This window comes from Gracilinanus agilis, chromosome 3, assembly GCF_016433145.1.
Source record: "Gracilinanus agilis isolate LMUSP501 chromosome 3, AgileGrace, whole genome shotgun sequence".
Taxonomy (NCBI): Eukaryota; Metazoa; Chordata; class Mammalia; order Didelphimorphia; family Didelphidae; genus Gracilinanus; species Gracilinanus agilis.
The window spans coordinates 659,070,205-659,087,927 of NC_058132.1; the positions used below are offsets into that span (position 1 = coordinate 659,070,205).

The 17,723-nt window shown below is 45.0% G+C and overlaps 1 protein-coding gene across 1 annotated transcript in view; it reads right to left on the reverse strand.

Annotated features, from left to right (window-relative positions):
* Positions 1-3,910: 3,910 nt before the first annotated feature.
* The window catches only part of LOC123242045, a 101,317-nt gene continuing 87,504 nt past the window's right edge, over positions 3,911-17,723 (reverse strand). The window contains exons 13-16 of the mRNA XM_044669537.1: positions 15,431-15,491; positions 15,034-15,114; positions 9,264-9,536; positions 3,911-4,190 (exon numbers count right to left, since the gene is read on the reverse strand). Coding sequence (XP_044525472.1) covers positions 4,171-4,190; positions 9,264-9,536; positions 15,034-15,114; positions 15,431-15,491 — 435 coding nt within the window. The 3' untranslated portion in view covers positions 3,911-4,170. The remainder of the gene's footprint in view (positions 4,191-9,263; positions 9,537-15,033; positions 15,115-15,430; positions 15,492-17,723) is intronic.

Here is a 17,723-nt window from a genome sequence, read left to right on the forward strand (position 1 = left end):
AAGGATTGTAAGGTCCCAGCTATTGGTCACAGCAGAGGTGTATAAACTTAGGTGACTTTAGACAGGTCATTTCCCAACCCAGTGCCTACAGGTTGGGTAGCTACAAAATCAGGGGATGGTCTCAAGATCTTTTCCCAGCTCTGACACCATAAGTCATCCCAGAAATCCAAACACAGTATGAGTACTTGGCCCTACCACAAGTGGGACCACCATCAGATTATGTTGAGCTAGTGCTTATGGGAAGGGAATGAGGGGCCCTCCTTTGAACTTAATGCCTCTGATTACAGGAGTAAATCCCTCAATATCCCACCCATTAGCAAATGGCTTGACATGGTTAAATGGGTATTTAACCCCAAAGAGAGATTTCCAGCTACGGGGAACATAAACTGTACCAACTGTTGGAAACCGAGCTCTCCCTTGGGGACCCTTCATTTTATTTTATTATGGTAATTCTTTTAAATCAGTGCACCCAGTGGTCTCCCAATGAGAAAATGGCCTGAAAATTTGCAATTTCAGGAAAACCAAAAAGGAACCATTTTGTTTCTCTTTGATAACAATGAGCAAACTTATGGAGCGCGTTCCACGCCGCCACGGGGAGAGGCTAATGAGCAATATACACTTTGGAGGGCCAGATAGTCATCAGCCTGTTTATAATTAGTACCACATGATCTCAGACACAGGGGAGAAGTCTCTGGATTGGTCTTGCATTTTGGGTAAGCTGTTAAAAAAAAAACAACAAATCAGGATTCTGTCCACTCCTCATGTGAACTCTCAGAGGACTGCATACATTAACCTGCCTGGAACTGAACTTTCTGAGAAATCAAGTCATTTTAGCAAAGGAGTCATAAGATAGACGAGATGGAAATGACCTTCGAGATCACCTCATTCAGAGGGTCCTGAATCTTGGTGTTCTGGACCCCTTTGGGAGCCAATCTGGCGAAGCCTATGTGTTTCTCAGAATAACATTTAGAAACAAATATATGCAATATATTAATATTGATATATCTTAATTTTTTATTTAATTGTTCTACTGTAATTAGCAGGTGAGTAATGAGATGCATAAACCACATAGAATTACAAAGGAGGGGCAGCTGGGTAGCTCAGTGGATTGAGAGCCAGTCCTAGAGACAGGAGGTCCTGGGTTCAAATCCGGCCTCAGCCACTTCCCAGCTGTGTGACCCTGGGCAAGTCACTTGACCCCCATTGCCTAGCCCTCACTGCTCTTCTGCCTTGGAACCAATAGAGTATTGACTCCAAGATGGAAGGTGAGGGTTTAAAAATAAAAGAATTACAAAGGAAATCAACAACATTGAAAAAATGATCAAAATATATATTTTTTAATGTTCATGGACTCCAGGCTAAGAAAGGCTGCATCTACACTAATTCTCACTCGCCCAGGCCCTCAGGCCCAGAAAAGGAAGTGAATAAAGGAGTAACAATTAAATCCTGACTTTTATCTATAATTTGAGTTTACAAAAAGCTCTTTGCATCCCTGCTCCTATTTGATCCTCACAGATGATAAGAGGTATTAGCCCCATTTTACAGATGAGAAAACTGAATCACAGATGATCAGATTTGGAAGACGCCCAGGTCGTTCATTATAGACAAGCTGTACCGACTTGCTTCATAGAATTATATGTAGTTAGAGGTGAAAGGCGCCTCGGAGGTCATCTAGTCCAACCCACTGTTTTACTTCTGCAAATAAAATGATTATATCTTCCTCTGAAGACCACAGCAAAGGGGAGCCGCTCCACTGCTTCTTCTGAACAGCTCTAACTGCTAAGAAAATATTTCTTACATAAGCCAAAATGCTTCCATGCAACATCTACCCATTATTCTTCATTTTGACCTCCAGGGTCAAGCAATTTATTTTAAAGTTGGTCTCTGGGGGAAGCTGGGTAGCTCAGTGGATTGAGATCCAGGCCTAAAGATGGGAGGTCCTGGGTTCAAATCCAGCCTCAAACACTTCCCAGCTGCGTGACCCTGGGCAAGTCACTTGACCCCCATTGCCTACCCTTCCCACTCTTCTGCCTTGGAACCAATACACAGCATTGACTCCAAGACAGAAGGTGAGGGTTTAAAAAAAAAAAAGTTGGTCTCTGAATTTTTTTTAATGATCATATTTTTAAAGGTTAAAAATAAAGTGTGAGACAAGAAGGCACTGAGGATCTGAGTTCAAAGACTGGCTCTAACGCTTGCTGCTTGTGTGCTCCTGGTTAAGTCACTGAACCACAGTGTCCCTGAGCAGTTATTCCCAAGAAGATAGAAGATGCTGCTAATTGCCTTCATAGAGGTAATTTCCTTATCAAGAAGGTCCATGTGCTGATGAAATCAGAGATCATGATTTAAAAACATGCCCGATAAAAGAACCCATAATTCAGTCAGAACCAACAAGGCTTATCCGAGGGTCAGAAAAGTTACGTGACTTTGCCCATTACCGTTCCACCTGGAGCCTCAAGACCGCCAGTGCCTCCCTCTGATGTGGACGCCATGTTGTTTCTCATTAATAACAGGTACAGGATACAAGAGGGAGAAACCACCAAGACACCTAATCATCCAGTCAGCATAAAAACGTATAGAAAAGTGGAGACAAACACTCTGGTAGAGAGGGCAGGTTTATTTTTTTTCCTATGTATCACAGGCAAACGGCAACAGATAAAAATGGTGGAAATTATCACGTCACGTGGCATCACATCCCACAGGCCCTGGTTGAAGGGAACAGCTTTTTGTTCGGTACACTAATTAAAAAATGTCTCCCAAATAAAAATGAAATGAGCTCATTTATGTAGTTTAAAAAGCATCCTTGTTTTCTAGGCTACACCACATCTAAAAGGAAACTCATAGCAATTCCAGACATATTCCTGAAGCTTAAAAAGCATATTCTGATCGAGAGATAAGAATTCTTTTTCTCAAAAAAGCAACAGTGTTAACTTTAATAGCATGACTTAAACACTGGCGGCCAAAGTTCTATTCTGTGTCACTCGAGGACTTTTTGCCATTGCATGGGGCTTCCATTTTTTTTCCCTTGTAAACAGTCCAAAGACATCCTTTATCGCTCCCCCATCTCCCACATGATTAGAGTCGGTACAATTGCTCAAGATGCTCAATATTTCAATCCCCACCCAAATAAACCAGATTTGGGGGGGGGTTTACAATAATAACATACAAAAGAACAACTTAATAACCAAAGAGGGCCAATGTGGCCTATAATTCCTTGGGGAAAATCTTCCACAAGAAGAGATGACGATTTTCCTTGGCTCTGCTGGGGGCTCAGCGTCTTGCCCCTGACAAAGCAGGAATCTCATCTTGAAAGTTTACGGACTATAGCGGTTGGCTCGTACACACACTGACATTTTTTCGTGGCAGCATATCGAGTTTGAATCCCCATTCATAAGCAGTGCAGTCCTGAAGGTAGGAGAAAATTTCATTCCTCTCCATTTACCCTGAGTGAAGATCACATGATTCAATAGCTTAAAGAAAGGGGCTAGCTGCCACCCAACCAATCCCAAGCCATAGCCTTGGTCCTTTCTACCAGTGCTGGGAGGAATCCCTAACAAACGAGAGAGACAGAGAGAGAGAGAGAGAGAGAGAGAGAGAGAGAGAGAGAGAGAGAGAGAGAGAGAGAGAGAATGTGTGTGTGTGTGTGTGTGCAGTGTTCATGGAGGCTGTACATTAAATAACCAAAGGAAGGTGCACTCATCATCACAATAGGAAATCTAACTGTGACAAACCCAAAGATCACAGACAGCTCTCAGCTTAACAAATTTCAATACGCCTGATGTGGATTTCTTGGTTCACAGTTTCCTTAAGAAAAACCGACGGCCTTTCGACACCAGCTAAAAGGTCAATATGTTCAAGCATCGAGGAAGACCCTAAGCAAATGCTACATTGACTTGGGGAGGAAGGACAAGGCCAAAAGTGAAAGAGGAAGACCTTTCTTAACATTCTAGGGCTCTTGCCTAGTTTTCTGAAGCCGTTTTCTGGCTTCTTTAGGCTATCTTCCATTTTTCCCCAGCTTTATTTCATCGGGGAAATATGGTTGTCTTTTGAACAGTTCCATCATGGGCTTGTATTCTCAAAGGTGCATAACCGATGTGTACTTGGGACGGTCTGAGGAAAGTTTGGAGAGCTCCCTGAGGCTTCTGTTTTTGTAGTGGCTCTTCCAAGACCTCACATCTGCTCCAAGAAACCTGAGACAAAAGAAAGGCACATTCAGGTTAATGCAATGAAATAGAGCTCTGCCCTTAGAGCAGAAGCTCTTTGAGGGCAAGGACTGCCTTTTACCTCCTTTTTTATCCCCAGTGCTTAGCACGGTTCCTGGCACATAGTAGACACTTAAACTGATTGGATGATTGAAAGAAGTGGTGCATATGGGGAATCTGATGAAACACTAGAAGACTCTGTGAACAGATCCAGGGCAAAATAGACAGAACCAGATGGAAAATATATACAGTAACTGCAATAACATAAATGAAAAGAACGCCAAGAAGAAATCAAGCCCTGAGTGACTGTGAAGACACCAATCTGGGTTCCAGAAAGTAAATAATGAAAAACATCCCCTTCCTCTCTGCAGAGAAGGGTGGGGATACGGGGATCCCACAGCACATATACCAAGAGAAATGGCCATGGGGCTGGTTAATTTTTTTTTTTTTTTTGCTTAGTGATTTTTTTGCCATAAGGGAAGATTCAATGCTGCTGGGGATGAATGTGATTTAAATATCAAATTAATGGAGGGAGCTCCCCATGAAGGATTTCCTTTATGAGCACCCAGCAGCCTCTTCTCTGCCACATGAAACTCTTAGAGTCATCTGCCATGTTAAGAAGATGCATGGCTCTGGCTGGCATTAAAGGCTCCTCCCAACCTGTCCTCTTCCTGCCTTTTCAGTGTTCTCTCCTCTTCCTCCAGAGAGGACAGCATAATTGTTGTTCTTTGCTTAGGACGCCCCATCGTGGTCTCCTAGCATTTGCTCTGGCCATCATCTACATCTGAAAGGCTCTCTTTCTGGATTTCAGCATACAAGATCTTAATCGCAAACCAAGAATGGGACCCCACATCTTGCTTTCCACATTACGCTAAAATGATCCTATTGCCTTAAAGCCCCTCAGTTAGGGCCTGGAAACCCGGGGCACGGCAAAGAACTGGAAATAAGGAGGTGCCCATCCAATGGGGAAAGGCTTAGCAATTACAGTATATGGATACTATAAGCACTAAAAGAAACAATGAAAGAAATGTTTTGGGGAAAACCTGGGAAGACTTCTGAACTGATTCGGTGTTTCAATGGAACCAAGAGAACAATTTACATAATAAGGATGTAGTAAAGACAACTTCACTATTGACTAATCGATGCAATGACCAACTGTGATTCCAGAGAAGTGGGGATAAAGTTTACTATGCTGGGAAGTAGTGACAGGCTCAAAATGCAGAACGGGCCACAGATTTTGGACATGGACAACGTGGGAACTTGTTTTGCTTGATGAAGCACGTCCCCCTTCCCCTCCCATCCTTGACTCAAAAGGAAGGAATGGCAGGTGGTGCGGAATAAAGGCTTGCTCGTTTTTTAAAAGAGTAAAGTAAAATAAGTTAGAAAAAAGAGGAAAAAGAGACTCAGCTCAAAGGCATTTTCTTCAGAAGCTTTCACCCCTTCTCTAAGGTTACTTTCCTTCGATTCCATCTGGTTCCCATAGGCACCTATTTACAGGTTTCCCCCATTAGCATGGAAGCTCTTGTCTCTCTGTGTATGTTAGCGATTAGCCCTAGTTCTTAGGTGTTTGTTAATTGAATGATGATCTCAAATGTGCTGCCTTATTTTTTTCTTTGCAAACATTAAATCAGTATGCAATGTCTTCTTTTTGATTCAAAGATATTTCATTTTCCCAATTACATGGAATAGTAATTTTCAATATACATTTTCTAAAATTATAAGGTCCAGACTGACTCCCTCCAATCCTTCCCCCCACTTGGAGATGGTGAACTATTTGTCTGGGCTGCACATGCATTATCAGATGTGCCTTCTACAGCAAGCTTGCATCCTGGACCCCTTGGGCAGTCAGGCCACTGAAACCCAAGGACCCCTTCTCAGACTGCATTTAAATTCGTGAAATAAAATGAACAGGATGAGAAAGGAAAATAAATTTTATTGAAATGCAAGATAATTGGGCCTCAGTGGATTGAGAACTATGTCTAGAGCCTAGAGGTCCTGGATTCAAATCTAACCTCGATTACTTCCTAGCTGTGTGACCCTGGGCAAGTCACTAAACACTAATTGCCTAGCCCTTACCCTCTTCTGCCTTGGAGTCAAGATGGAAAGTTAGACTTGGGTTTTTTTTTTAATTTGACTAAATTCTTTAAAAGTTTTAATGCAGGGGGCAGCTGGGTAGCTCAGTGGATTGAGAGCCAGGCCTAGAGATGGGAGATCCAGGGTTCAAATCTGGTCTCAGACATTTCCCAGCTGTGTGACCCTGGGCAAGTCACTTGACCCCCATTGCCTACCCTTACCAATCTTCCATCTATAAGTCAATACACAAAAAAGTTAAGGGTTTAAAATTAAAAAAAAAAGTTTTAATGCAACATAATTAAGATAGTTAAAAAAAAGTTCATAGATCATTCCCTTCACCCCCAGGTCAAGATCTTACATGTGATCCAAAGCAAAAAGCAACTTCCTGCTGCTCCAAGCAAACTAAAAACTAAAAACAGGCAGAAAAGATGACAAATAAGCCCCCCTACTCTACCCTTCACTGAAGAGCCCCCCCAGGTAGAAATCAGAAAAGGGAAAATTAGGTAACGTGTGTGTGTGTGTGTGTGTGTGTGTGTGCACGAACTTATACACATGTGCACATAGATATTCAACTAAGAACGGGTGTTTTTTGGATAAAAAGGAAGGGAAATCTTTCTGAAATTCCAAACAAAATCCATCCCACCCAGTTTACAACACAAAAAGTTTCTGGATTTCACAAGGGCCATCACCACTGGGCTATCTGGGATCTGTCTGGTGCTTACATAGGAAATATTATAGCAATGAGAACATAAAATATGGTGGCTCAAGTGGGTCTAATTTCATGCATCACACAAAAGATGAAGGACATAAAGGAAGGAGTGATACGCTGTCCACCACGTGGTCCTGAAACATCTACTCTGCTTCCTAATGCAACAAAAAATATTAAACTAAGTGAGAAGCGCTTCTGGGTCTGTCTTGATCTCAGAGTAATTCATCCAAATTTTTTTACACTATGTAAACAATTTGGGGAAATGAGGATGAATCTATTGGTGGAAACCAAGGGGAGATAGTCAGGGGCTGCAGAGCTCTTATGTGTCTATGACTATCGTCTCAAAATAATATTTTAAGTGCTTCAAACACAAAGGAAACCATGACATTAAATTAGAATTTACACACGTGTACATGCATGTATGTAATTAAAACATCTTTTGATGTTTTTTAACCTAAGTTTCAAAACCTGTGTGAAGGGCATCCTCTCCTAGGATCACCCGTGGGACGTTGCCCTGCCTGCATCCCTGCATTCCTGGAGCTACATCACTTTGGCTGCTCACCTAGTACAGGTCATGGGACTGGAACTCTGAACTTGATCCAGACATGACCTTGAATTTGAACCAGATGTAAAAAGAAGGGACAAAAGGTTCGAACAAGGAAGGGCTCCCTCTCTGTCCCTGGTGGGTCATGCTGGGAGCACCCATGTGGGAGCTAGACGAGGCTAGTTTATTCTTATATTTCTACCTATTTCTCATCTTTTACCTACCCAAGTGATTCTAATATGTGTAATATTTGTAATATTGAATTATTATATTATTACATTAATAATGTAACTATTAATAGATTATATTAATCACTGATATAATAACATATTGGTTACTTAATAATTAATAAACATTAATTATATTGTATACTATTAATAATATACAATCTGTTGGGCAATATAGTAATAAATATTATATTAATATTAAATAATAGTAATAATATATAATAATGTATTCATTTAAGGCCAATTCTTACAAACCCCTAGTTAGGAAGCCTCAGGGGACCAGGAGCTGATGCCTGATCACGGCACTTTGCCACACTATACTACCTTTCCCCCTTTTTTTCCTCCTTTCTATAGTCATAAAAAGTTAGGTGTAGAAAATACATTTGTGAAATATATGGTATACATTTCCTAATTGTACAAATATCTACCAGAAAATAAAATAGAAGAAAGTAAAGACTTACAGACTCTCTAGCACCATCTTTACTGTAGTGCTATCTCCTAGAGCAGCAACTATCATTTAATTTCTTTTTTAAGCTCTTACCTACCATCTTGGAATCAAAACCACGTATTGGTTCCAAGGCAGAAGAACAGTAAGGGCTAGGCCAGGGGTCGGCAACCTTTTTGGCCATGAGAGCCATAAACGCCGCATTTTTTAAAATGTAATTTCGTGAGAGCCATACAGTGCTCATAGAGCGCGTTCCTGTAACAGCGCCTGAAAAAAAATGGACTTTATGGCTCCTGCAGAAAGAGCCAGATCTGGCCCTCGAAAGAGCCAGATATGGCTCGAGAGCCATACGTTGCCGATCCCTGGTTTAGGCAATGGGGCTTAAGTGACTTGCCCAGGGTCACACTGCCAGAAAGTAGCTGAAGCCACATTTGAACCCAGGACCTTCCATCTCTAAGGCTGGCTCTCAATCCAGGACCACCTCCCTGCCTCCCTATTGTTTTATTTTAAATCTTTGATCCTTCTCAATATGAATTGACAAGGAACCCATCTGCCAGGGATAAATATAATGGGGTTTGCTGTTCTGGCTGTTAACAAGACAATATATTGATCTCAATTATAAGCTAAAACAGAATTAGCAGGATCAGGGACACCACATCGGTCCTGAAATACTCTGGGCCCAAAACAAGTCTATTCATCTCATTAAAATCACAATTATGGTTATTATCATTGTAGGTAACGTCTATGAAAGGCGTAAAGGATCTTATCGATAAATATTGGCATTTCTTCGTATCTTGCAGTTTGTGTAGTAGAATAGCATTGTAAGAAATTCTTTAGGAGGGTAAATGATGAGCTCACAGGAGGATGGATGCATAGATGGGGCATCTGTTATGCAACGGTTAAGGTGGTGAGGTTTAAGGGAAAAAAACCTAAAGCAGGGGCATGACCATTTATAACAAGCATTTGAGCCCAGCAGGCTGCTCTGCCCCGTGGAGAGAGCCCAGGCGTTTGCTCAAAGAGGTCCCAGCTCTGACTGACATCATTCCTGGACTTTCCTGCGTACCTTTCAGCGTCTCCCGGACCTCGATGGAAGCATCGCTTTCCAGGCGGTTGTACAAATTCTTGGCTGTGCCATTGTTCGCCACCTTCTCTTGCCATTTCTTCAGCATTCTGAACTTGCAAACCGTAATATCTTCGCACTTTTCCTGAATGGTATCGATGTCGGCAATTTCTAATCCCAAGTTGCCGACGGCAAGTTGAATCCACTCTTTTCCAAGCTTCCTGGCCAGAGTCATCAACTGCATCTCTGACAGCACCTTCTCCTGATCTGCGGGTTCTAAAAACAGAGGAGACTCTTAGCAATGGGCTCTGACTCTCGTCTGATCACCAAGAGCCATTTATAATGAAAACAGAATCCTCGAAGTCAGTCGATAAACGTTTAGGTGTCAAGGCATTGTGCTAAGTGCTGAGGATACAGAGAAAGTCAAAAGTCAAGACTCTGCTCCCGAGGAGGAGGCAACGTGCACAAAAGACACAAACAAGCTAAAAAGGAGATGCTCAGCAGGGGGAAGAAGCCAGCATTAAAGTGGCGCACCCTCACTTGGAAAATGTTGTGTTGTAGTGGGAAGACATTAAACTGGGAGTGAGGGGGACCCAGGCTCAAGCCCTGCCTCCTATCCTAGCTGTATAACAGTTTCTTGTCCCTCAGTCTCATCTGTAAAATGGGGGCAATAACAGCACCCACTTCATAGTGTTTCTGTGAAGATAAAACAAGATCACTGGATAGAAACCACTTTGCCAACCCTAAAGCACTGCGTAAATGTTGGCTGGGCTTTTCTCCATTCTGAATAGGGCATTTCTCAAGCATTCCCTATTCATAGGGCACTTGTGATACTATGATACAGGCTGGGGTTACAAATATAAGCTAAAAAGATAGTCTTACACTCTCCTCGATACATTTACATTCCAATAGAAGGGCTGTTGTTTGTTCTTTTTCTTTTTTTTTTAACCGCTTACCTTCCATCTTAAAATCAGTACTGTTCTAAGGCAGAAGAGTGTTTATAAAAGTTAGGAAATGAGGGTCAAGTGACTTTCCCAGAGTCACACAGCTAGGATGTATCTGAGATTAGATTTGAACCCAAGACCCCAGAATTGAGCTCACCAACCTGTAGGTTAAAGTATTAGGAAGATAAGAGAATAGGCTGAAGGCTGCCAAGAGATTCACAAGTCATCCGTTTTCTATGTTTTCTAGTCAAGGAAACTAAGGTCCAACAAGAGTAAATGACTTGCCCAAGACAATTAATCAGTGAATAAATACCTAGGAAGCTCCCACTATGCATCACTCATTGCACTAAGTGCTAGAGATACAAAAAGAGGCAAAAGACTGCCTTTCTCCTCAAGCAGTTTATGATCCAACAGGGGAGACAACGTGCAAACAAATACATTCACACAAGCTATAGGCAGGGTAAATAGGGAAGGCACCAGAACAAAGAGGGAAGACTTCCCGTAGGAGGGGGAATTTTATTTGGGACTTAAGGGAAGTCAGTAGTCTGAGCAGAGGAGGGAGATGACTCCAGGTCTGGGGAAAAGCCAGTGAGAATGCTGAGAGCTAAAAGATGGAGCTTTTCTTGTTTATGGCACAGCCAAGAGGATTGAAGAATGTGTCGAGGTGGGAGTGGGGCGTAAGTTAGTGGGAAAGGCAGGCAAGGGCAAGGGCTTTGAAGGCCAAACGGAGCACTGTGTATCTGACCCTGAAGGGGGCTGGGAACCCCTAGAGTTTACTGAGTAGGGCACAGCATGATGGGACTTCTCTTTAGGAAAATCATTTTAGTGGCCAAAGAGAAAATGACTGGAGTGAGGAGAGACACGAGGCAGGCAGATCCACCAGAGGCTACCGCCATCATCGGGGCATCAGGTGATGAGGCCGTGCAGGGGCAGCGTCAGATATTCCAGAGATGCTGCAGGTGAGAGACAGGGAGGAGACTGGGATGATGACGTCTAGGCTGGGAGTCTTAGGGACTGGGAGGATGCTGGTGCCTCCTATCATAATGGGGAGAGTTTAGGAGGAAAGATGATGAGTTTGTTTTGAGTAGAAGATGTTTATTGGGCATCGAGTCCAAGATGTCTGAAAGGCAGTTAGAGACGGGAGATTGGGCAACAGCAGAGAAACTGAGGCAGAAAAAGTAGACTTGAAAGTCATCAGCAAAGAAAGGAATGGATATGAGCTATTGGCATAGAAATGGGAACTGCTAATATCTCCAAGTGAAGGAGCACAGAAGGAGAAGAGGGCCCAGGACAGAACCCTGAGGGACACCCGTGGTTAGAGGCACGATCTGGAAGAGGATCCGGCTAAGTCGGAGAAGGAAGGGTCAGAAGGGGAGGAGAAGAACCTAGAGAGGAGAGAGTGCCCCCCCCCCCGCACCAGATGTGGCACTCCATGATTCTGAGGATGCCCCGGTGCCTGAGGGAAATGCCACGCTGGCATCCTTTCTGCCCAGGTCCCTGCTCCCGCAGTCTTTTCCTGCTTTTTAATATTCCAAACATTTACCTCAGTGCCTGGCACAGAGTAGTCGCTAATACACGCTTGCTGACTTGACTCAGTGGCCAAAGGACATTTAGGATGTCACTTCCCTTAAAACCCAAGTGGTAACCAGGGTGCTCTCAAGGGGATCCACTGGCCTTGGGGGCTGCGGCATGAAAAAGGAAGCAAGAGCAGCCGCCCCCTCTCGCTCATCTCTTGTAGACAGCACTCCTGAATGGGAACTGAAGCTGGGAAAGGAAATGGGCATCTGCCCCACCGCCAAGCTGCCTCCTGCCTCTTGGTCACCATTTTGGAAAAGATGAACTATAAAAAGGGACACGGCGCCCTCTAGTGGCTGCCTTGTCACATCAGGGGAGCCTCTACAGCACTTCCAACCAGGGCCAGACAGGAGGGACCAAAATACTGGACTGTCACCCAAAGGCTGGCTTCAAAGAAGGGGAAGAAAATCCGCCTCCCGTCCCCAGCTCTGCAAGAGGCAGGAACACTGCAGAGAAGGTCGGCCTGGGGAGGACGAGGGCAGGTTGGCTTTTGGGGAGGTTTTCTCCTTCTTCCTTGGCTCTCTGTGAGGGGGTAGAGGAGGAAGACACTGGGAAACAGGCAACATGGAAACACAAGCCCTTAACCAAAACAAAGGAGTCTAAATCCTAGCAGGGAAGAAGCCCTTTCACAAGCAGCGTTTGCTTATAAATAGATACATATATACTTGGATGTGGATGTATATGTCTCTCTCTCTCTCTCTCTCTCTCTCTCTCTCTCTCTCTCTGTCGGTCTCTCTCTCCCTCCTTCCTTCTCTCTCTGCCTTTGTCTGTCTGTCTGTCTCTCTCCCTCCTTCTCTCTCTCTCTGTCTCTCTGTCTGTCTGTCTGTCTCTCTCTCGTAAGTACAAAGAGTTTCATTATTAGGACAAACCTGCACATAAATGCATGAGCATACATGGCCACCCAGGTGAGCACACGTATGATCATACCTGCATGTACTTCCTACACACTTGGTGTCCCCAGAAGGTTGAGAGCAATTTTAAACTTTAATTGTTTAAACAACACTAAAGTTGAGACGTCCTCTGTGTGTGTGTGTGTGTGTGTATCCTGTGAGTTCCCTATTTGGGTTTCCTGGTAGGCACCCCTCTAGCAAAGTAGCTCCCACCTGCTCTGCAGCTTCTAATCCTAAAAAGAACTGCTGGAAAGGGACCTGCCCAGGGGCACACAGCCAAGGTCTAGCAAAGGCGGGATCGGAACCCAAGTCTTTATGGTCCCATGGCCATCTCAGCATCCACTGGGCACAGCTATCTCTCTTTGGGGTCAGACTCCTATCTAGGATCGCCCCTGGGTGGATGCCCCATGGAGAGCTGTGAGCCCATCTGGCCCAATCTCCTCATTTCCTGAGAGGTTCAGTGACTTGCCCAGGGTCACCTGGCAGTGATCACCAAAGCCAGAGTTTGACCCCAGGTGCCCTAACTCCAGAGGTGAGCAGAAATGACCAAGAAGTGCTCTCACTCTCTGGTGAACAACGGAGTTTTCCTGAAGTCTGGCATTAGCCCATTTTTTAGCTTATGAGCCATCTTGGGCATCGAGAGCATCAATACCTGCTGATGGACACTCGGGAAGTTAGGAAGAGCCCCCAGACGTTCAGACCCAGGGATGCACAGTTCATAAGCTGGGCAACAGTTTCTCAAACCGACTCGTCCCTTCCCAGGAAGTCAAGTCATCTTGACGAGTTGTTTTTAAAATGTTCCCCGTATTGTGATTTGAAAATAAATCCAGCCCCAATAAAGTTACAAAACACCTACTGGGTGCTGTGGGGGACATGAGGATACAAAGTTGAACAGAAGCTCCGTGAAGGCATTGACTAATAATTCACTTTTGACTTTGTATCTCCAGTGCCCAGCTCGGAATCTGCAAGGCACTCAGGAAGAATAAGAATGAAAAAGAAGAACTGGCATCTGTGTGGTACTTTAAGGTTGGCAAAGCACTTTTTATCTGCATCCTTTTTGCTCCTCACAACAACCCTGTGAGTTAGGTGCTACTATAATTCCCATTTTACAGATAAAGAAACTGAGGCTGAGAGAGGTTAAAGGCTTTGTGAAGGATCACAGAGCCAATGAGTGAGTGAGTATCTGAAGCCAAAACTGAAGTCAGGTCTTCCTGCCTTCAGGTCTAGCATTCTATCCGCTACACCCAGAGGTGTGCTGGAGCCAGCTCAGGCCGGGGAGCTGGATGTTCAGTCTTCAGTGGGAGCATTTACAGCTCAAAAATCAGCCAAGACTACAAATCAAGGCCTGAGGTAGTGTTCTGTTGATTGTCTAGCCTTAAGAAATCGATGGGAGAAAACATAAATAAAACAGATTAAATGTTAAAGTGTGGCAAGCGAACATTTGGGGGATGGAGGAAAGCCAAGGGTTAAACAGTTACTAGCACACCACGGTCTACACGTCCTAATTCTTATTTGTTAAAATGACAAAAACAAGAAGTCTCTTTTACTCAAGAGACTTGAATTCTAATCAGTGTGTGTGTGTGTGTGTGTAACCATGACACCAAATGGCATCTGATTAAGTGCCATAAGAGAAAAACTGAAAAAGAGCTTGGGGAGTCCAATGGGCTGATTGGGAGGAGGAGAGGGAGAGACAGAGCCAGGGGAGACAGAGATAAAGAGGAAGGGGAGAGGATGAGAGAGAGAGAAAGAAAATACCGAGGAGGAGCAGGGTTCGAGGGTCAGAGAAGCCTTCCTGAAACAGGTGGCATTTTAGATAGACAGATTCACCAGACAGAAACACAGATGGAGGAGAAGAGCAGAGTATGCTCAGGGGACTGGAGAATGGCCTTGTTTGGTTACAGGGTAGGACCTGGTGGGGCCAAGGACACTGATTAAACTGGGCTCAGCTTGTGGATGAAGGGTTTAGAAGGGAGAGACAGACAGAGAAAGAGAAGAGACTGAAAGACTGAGACAGAGAGAAGGAGAGAAAGAGACAGAGAAAGAAGGAGGAAGAGAGACAGAGAGAGAGGGAGGGAGAGAGAGACAGAGAAAGAGAAAAAGAGAGAGAGAGAGAGAGACATAGAGAGAGATGCAGAGAGAGATACAGAGAGAGAGAGATGCAGAGAGAGAGAAAAAGAGAGAGAGAGAAAGAGAGAATGAGAGAAAAAGAGACATAGATGCAGAGAGAGATGCAGAGAGAGAGAGAGAGAAAGAGACAGAGAGAGAGAGAGAGAGTTAGTTTGTTTTCTGGCAAGGAGCCAAGTGATTACCACAAGCACTTGCTCGTGTGAGTGCGGCCACTGCAATGAACTCAGCTCTACGCACCTGGACTCCCAGTGTACTTTGCTCTCTTCGCCTGATACTCCTCTTCAGGTGAACTGTCACTTTTTTTCCGTCTTCTGTTAGCTAACAAAGAGACAAAACAAATGGTCCTTCAAGGCTCTGTTTCATCTTCAACCTCCACCACCAAAGCCAAAAGAACCAACAGTCAGACACCAACAAATTATTGGAGGATTCACGAGAAGATGGAGAAAGTGCCCCCCCTCCCCGCCTCCCCAAGTCCCCCCCCCAGGCCCGGCACAGCAGCTGTTTCAGTGTTTTCGGTCCTGGGGCAGGAGATCCAAACTGTGCAGGGTGGCAGGATGGGGATAAAGCGGTGGGTCTGGGACGTTTTGAAGCGGGCCATAAAAACGTCCGTGGAATGCCAATTGTGGTAACTTACAGTTCGTGCTGTTTCTCTGAATATTCTGGTTCTGATCGTGTTGGATCCAGTCACCTGTTAAAAACATTCAAAGATGAACAGTTTTGAATGGAAAATAAAAGGCATTTTGGAAAGGATTCGGCCAGAAACAAGTCACAGGACTGAAGAGAAGACGTGAAAAGTGTCTGCCCCCACCCCGCCCAGGGATGCCAGGACAATGCAAGCAATCCTCTGCTCCAAACGGAATACCAGTCTGGGCTCGATTCTGCTTTTCTTGGTGTGGAGGCAGGAAGCGTGGGGCCCGTCTCCCTCGCGGCCGGCCTTAGGCTGACCCTCTGCAGGAAGCGGCACTTGTCCTGGGTTCTGCACCCAGCGGGCCCTTCACTAATGACTGAGTTATTACTGTAAGCTTTCCATTCTCGCTCTTGTGTCAGTGGGCCCTTGCCTGACTTTGGGCCTTTACCCCCCGCCCCAATCATTTTAAAGCCTCCCCTTCTGTTTCAGAACCAATATTAAGCGTCAGCTCCAAGGCAGACAAGCAGGAAGGGCTCTGCAATGGGGGTTAAGTGACTTGCCCAGGGTCACCCAATTGAGGCCACATTTGAACCCAGGACCTCCCATCTCCAGGTCTAGCCCTCTCTCCTCTGAGCCGCCTAGCTGCCCTACCCCTAAAACTTCCCTACCTGGCTTCTGGATCTGAAAGTTCATATTATTTCTGGGTCTGACTTTTGAACTGGGTCACTGGCTGCTGGCTTGGCTCCTGAAATGGGCTGTCGTAGTTGCAATCCTCTGTGCCTGCTTTCCAGGAGTCAATCAATTCTGCCTCAACAGTAGGGCCCGATTCCCACGACCTAAATCTGCTTCCCTGCCGTGGCCCCTTCCCAGAAGGACGAGGTCACCCTAGGGTGGTGGGTTTGGGACCTACAGCTGAGAAAGGGGGCAGCTTTGGGAGCAGATCTCCTACGACATTCTCCTTCCCTTGAAACATCCCCGAAACCAACTCCCTCATCTGTGAAAACCATGGAAGTGGGCAGAGCATTCTGCGTAAATTCTGGCTTCGCATGAAGCCCTTTCCTCTGGGTGCCTCTGAGAGAATGCCCTAATATTAGGCTTCGGAACATCTTGATCGATGGGTTGGCCTTGAGGAGAAGAATTGGGTGGAGGCTCCTCCCTTCTCACCACTAAGAAAATGGATTGCCGAAGCCCTCTCTATCCCCAGCCACCCCCCAAACCCCATTCGCCACCCAGCTAGGGAGCAGCTCTTCCCTCTTCTCGCCTCTGTTACTATTCCTGCACAGGTCCGAGGATATTTATTTCCACAGCCCTGGCACTGCAGGATAAAGTGGCACCAAGTTTAGGGCTCATTTACTTATGCAAATCTAGAAATAAAATGGAAAACAACCTATTTCTCTGCTTGGTGACACTGAACTTTGCAAAGTTTGCTGAGCAAAGCAGAAGGATGGTGAAGAGTCACAGCTCTCAGCTGGGGCCAGAGCCTTAGAAAAGTGTCCAGAGGGGGCAGCTGGGTAGCTCAGTGGATGGAGAGCCAGGCCTAGAGTCGGGAGGTCCTGGGTTCAAATCCGGCCTCAGACACTTCCCAGCTGTGTGACCCTGGGCAAGTCACTTGACCCCCATTGCCCACCCTTACCACTCTTCCACCTAGGAGCCAGTGCACAGAAGTTAAGGGCTTAAAAAATTTTTTTTGAAAATAAAAAAAAAAAAAAAGAAGAAAAGAAAAGTGTCTGGAAAGGCAGAATGACGTCAGGAGAGTGCAGCATTGTGCTCTGGGCTGCACCATCCTCGAGATCTCAGGAAGAAATAAAACTGGGGGTCTACAACACCCCCCCAGGGGCCCCCAGCCCCAACACCTACGTACGGTTTCTATTGATCTTAAAAAGCAACAACTGTGAAAGTGAAGGTCTGATGATCGTCATTATAGTTACTGTAAAGCCTCCACCATTTATAAGCGCAGGGATGTGTGTGAGAGTGAGTACTCAAACAGAAACAAATTCAAGAAGGATTTAAGAGAAGATGTAGAAAGTGTTTCCCCTTGGGAACAGCCAGGTAGCTTAGTGGATAGTCAGGTCTAGAGATGGGTTCAAATCTGGCCTCAGACGCTTCTTAGCTGGGTGAGCCTGGACAAGTCATTTGATCCCTATTGCCCACCCTTTACTGTCTTCTGCCTTGGATACAAAATTAACTATTGATTCTAAGAGAAAGGAAGGAGGAGAGAAAGGAAGGAAGGAAGGAAGGAAGGAAGGAAGGAAGGAAGGAAGGAAGGAAGGAAGGAAGGAAGGAAGGAAGGAAGGAAGGA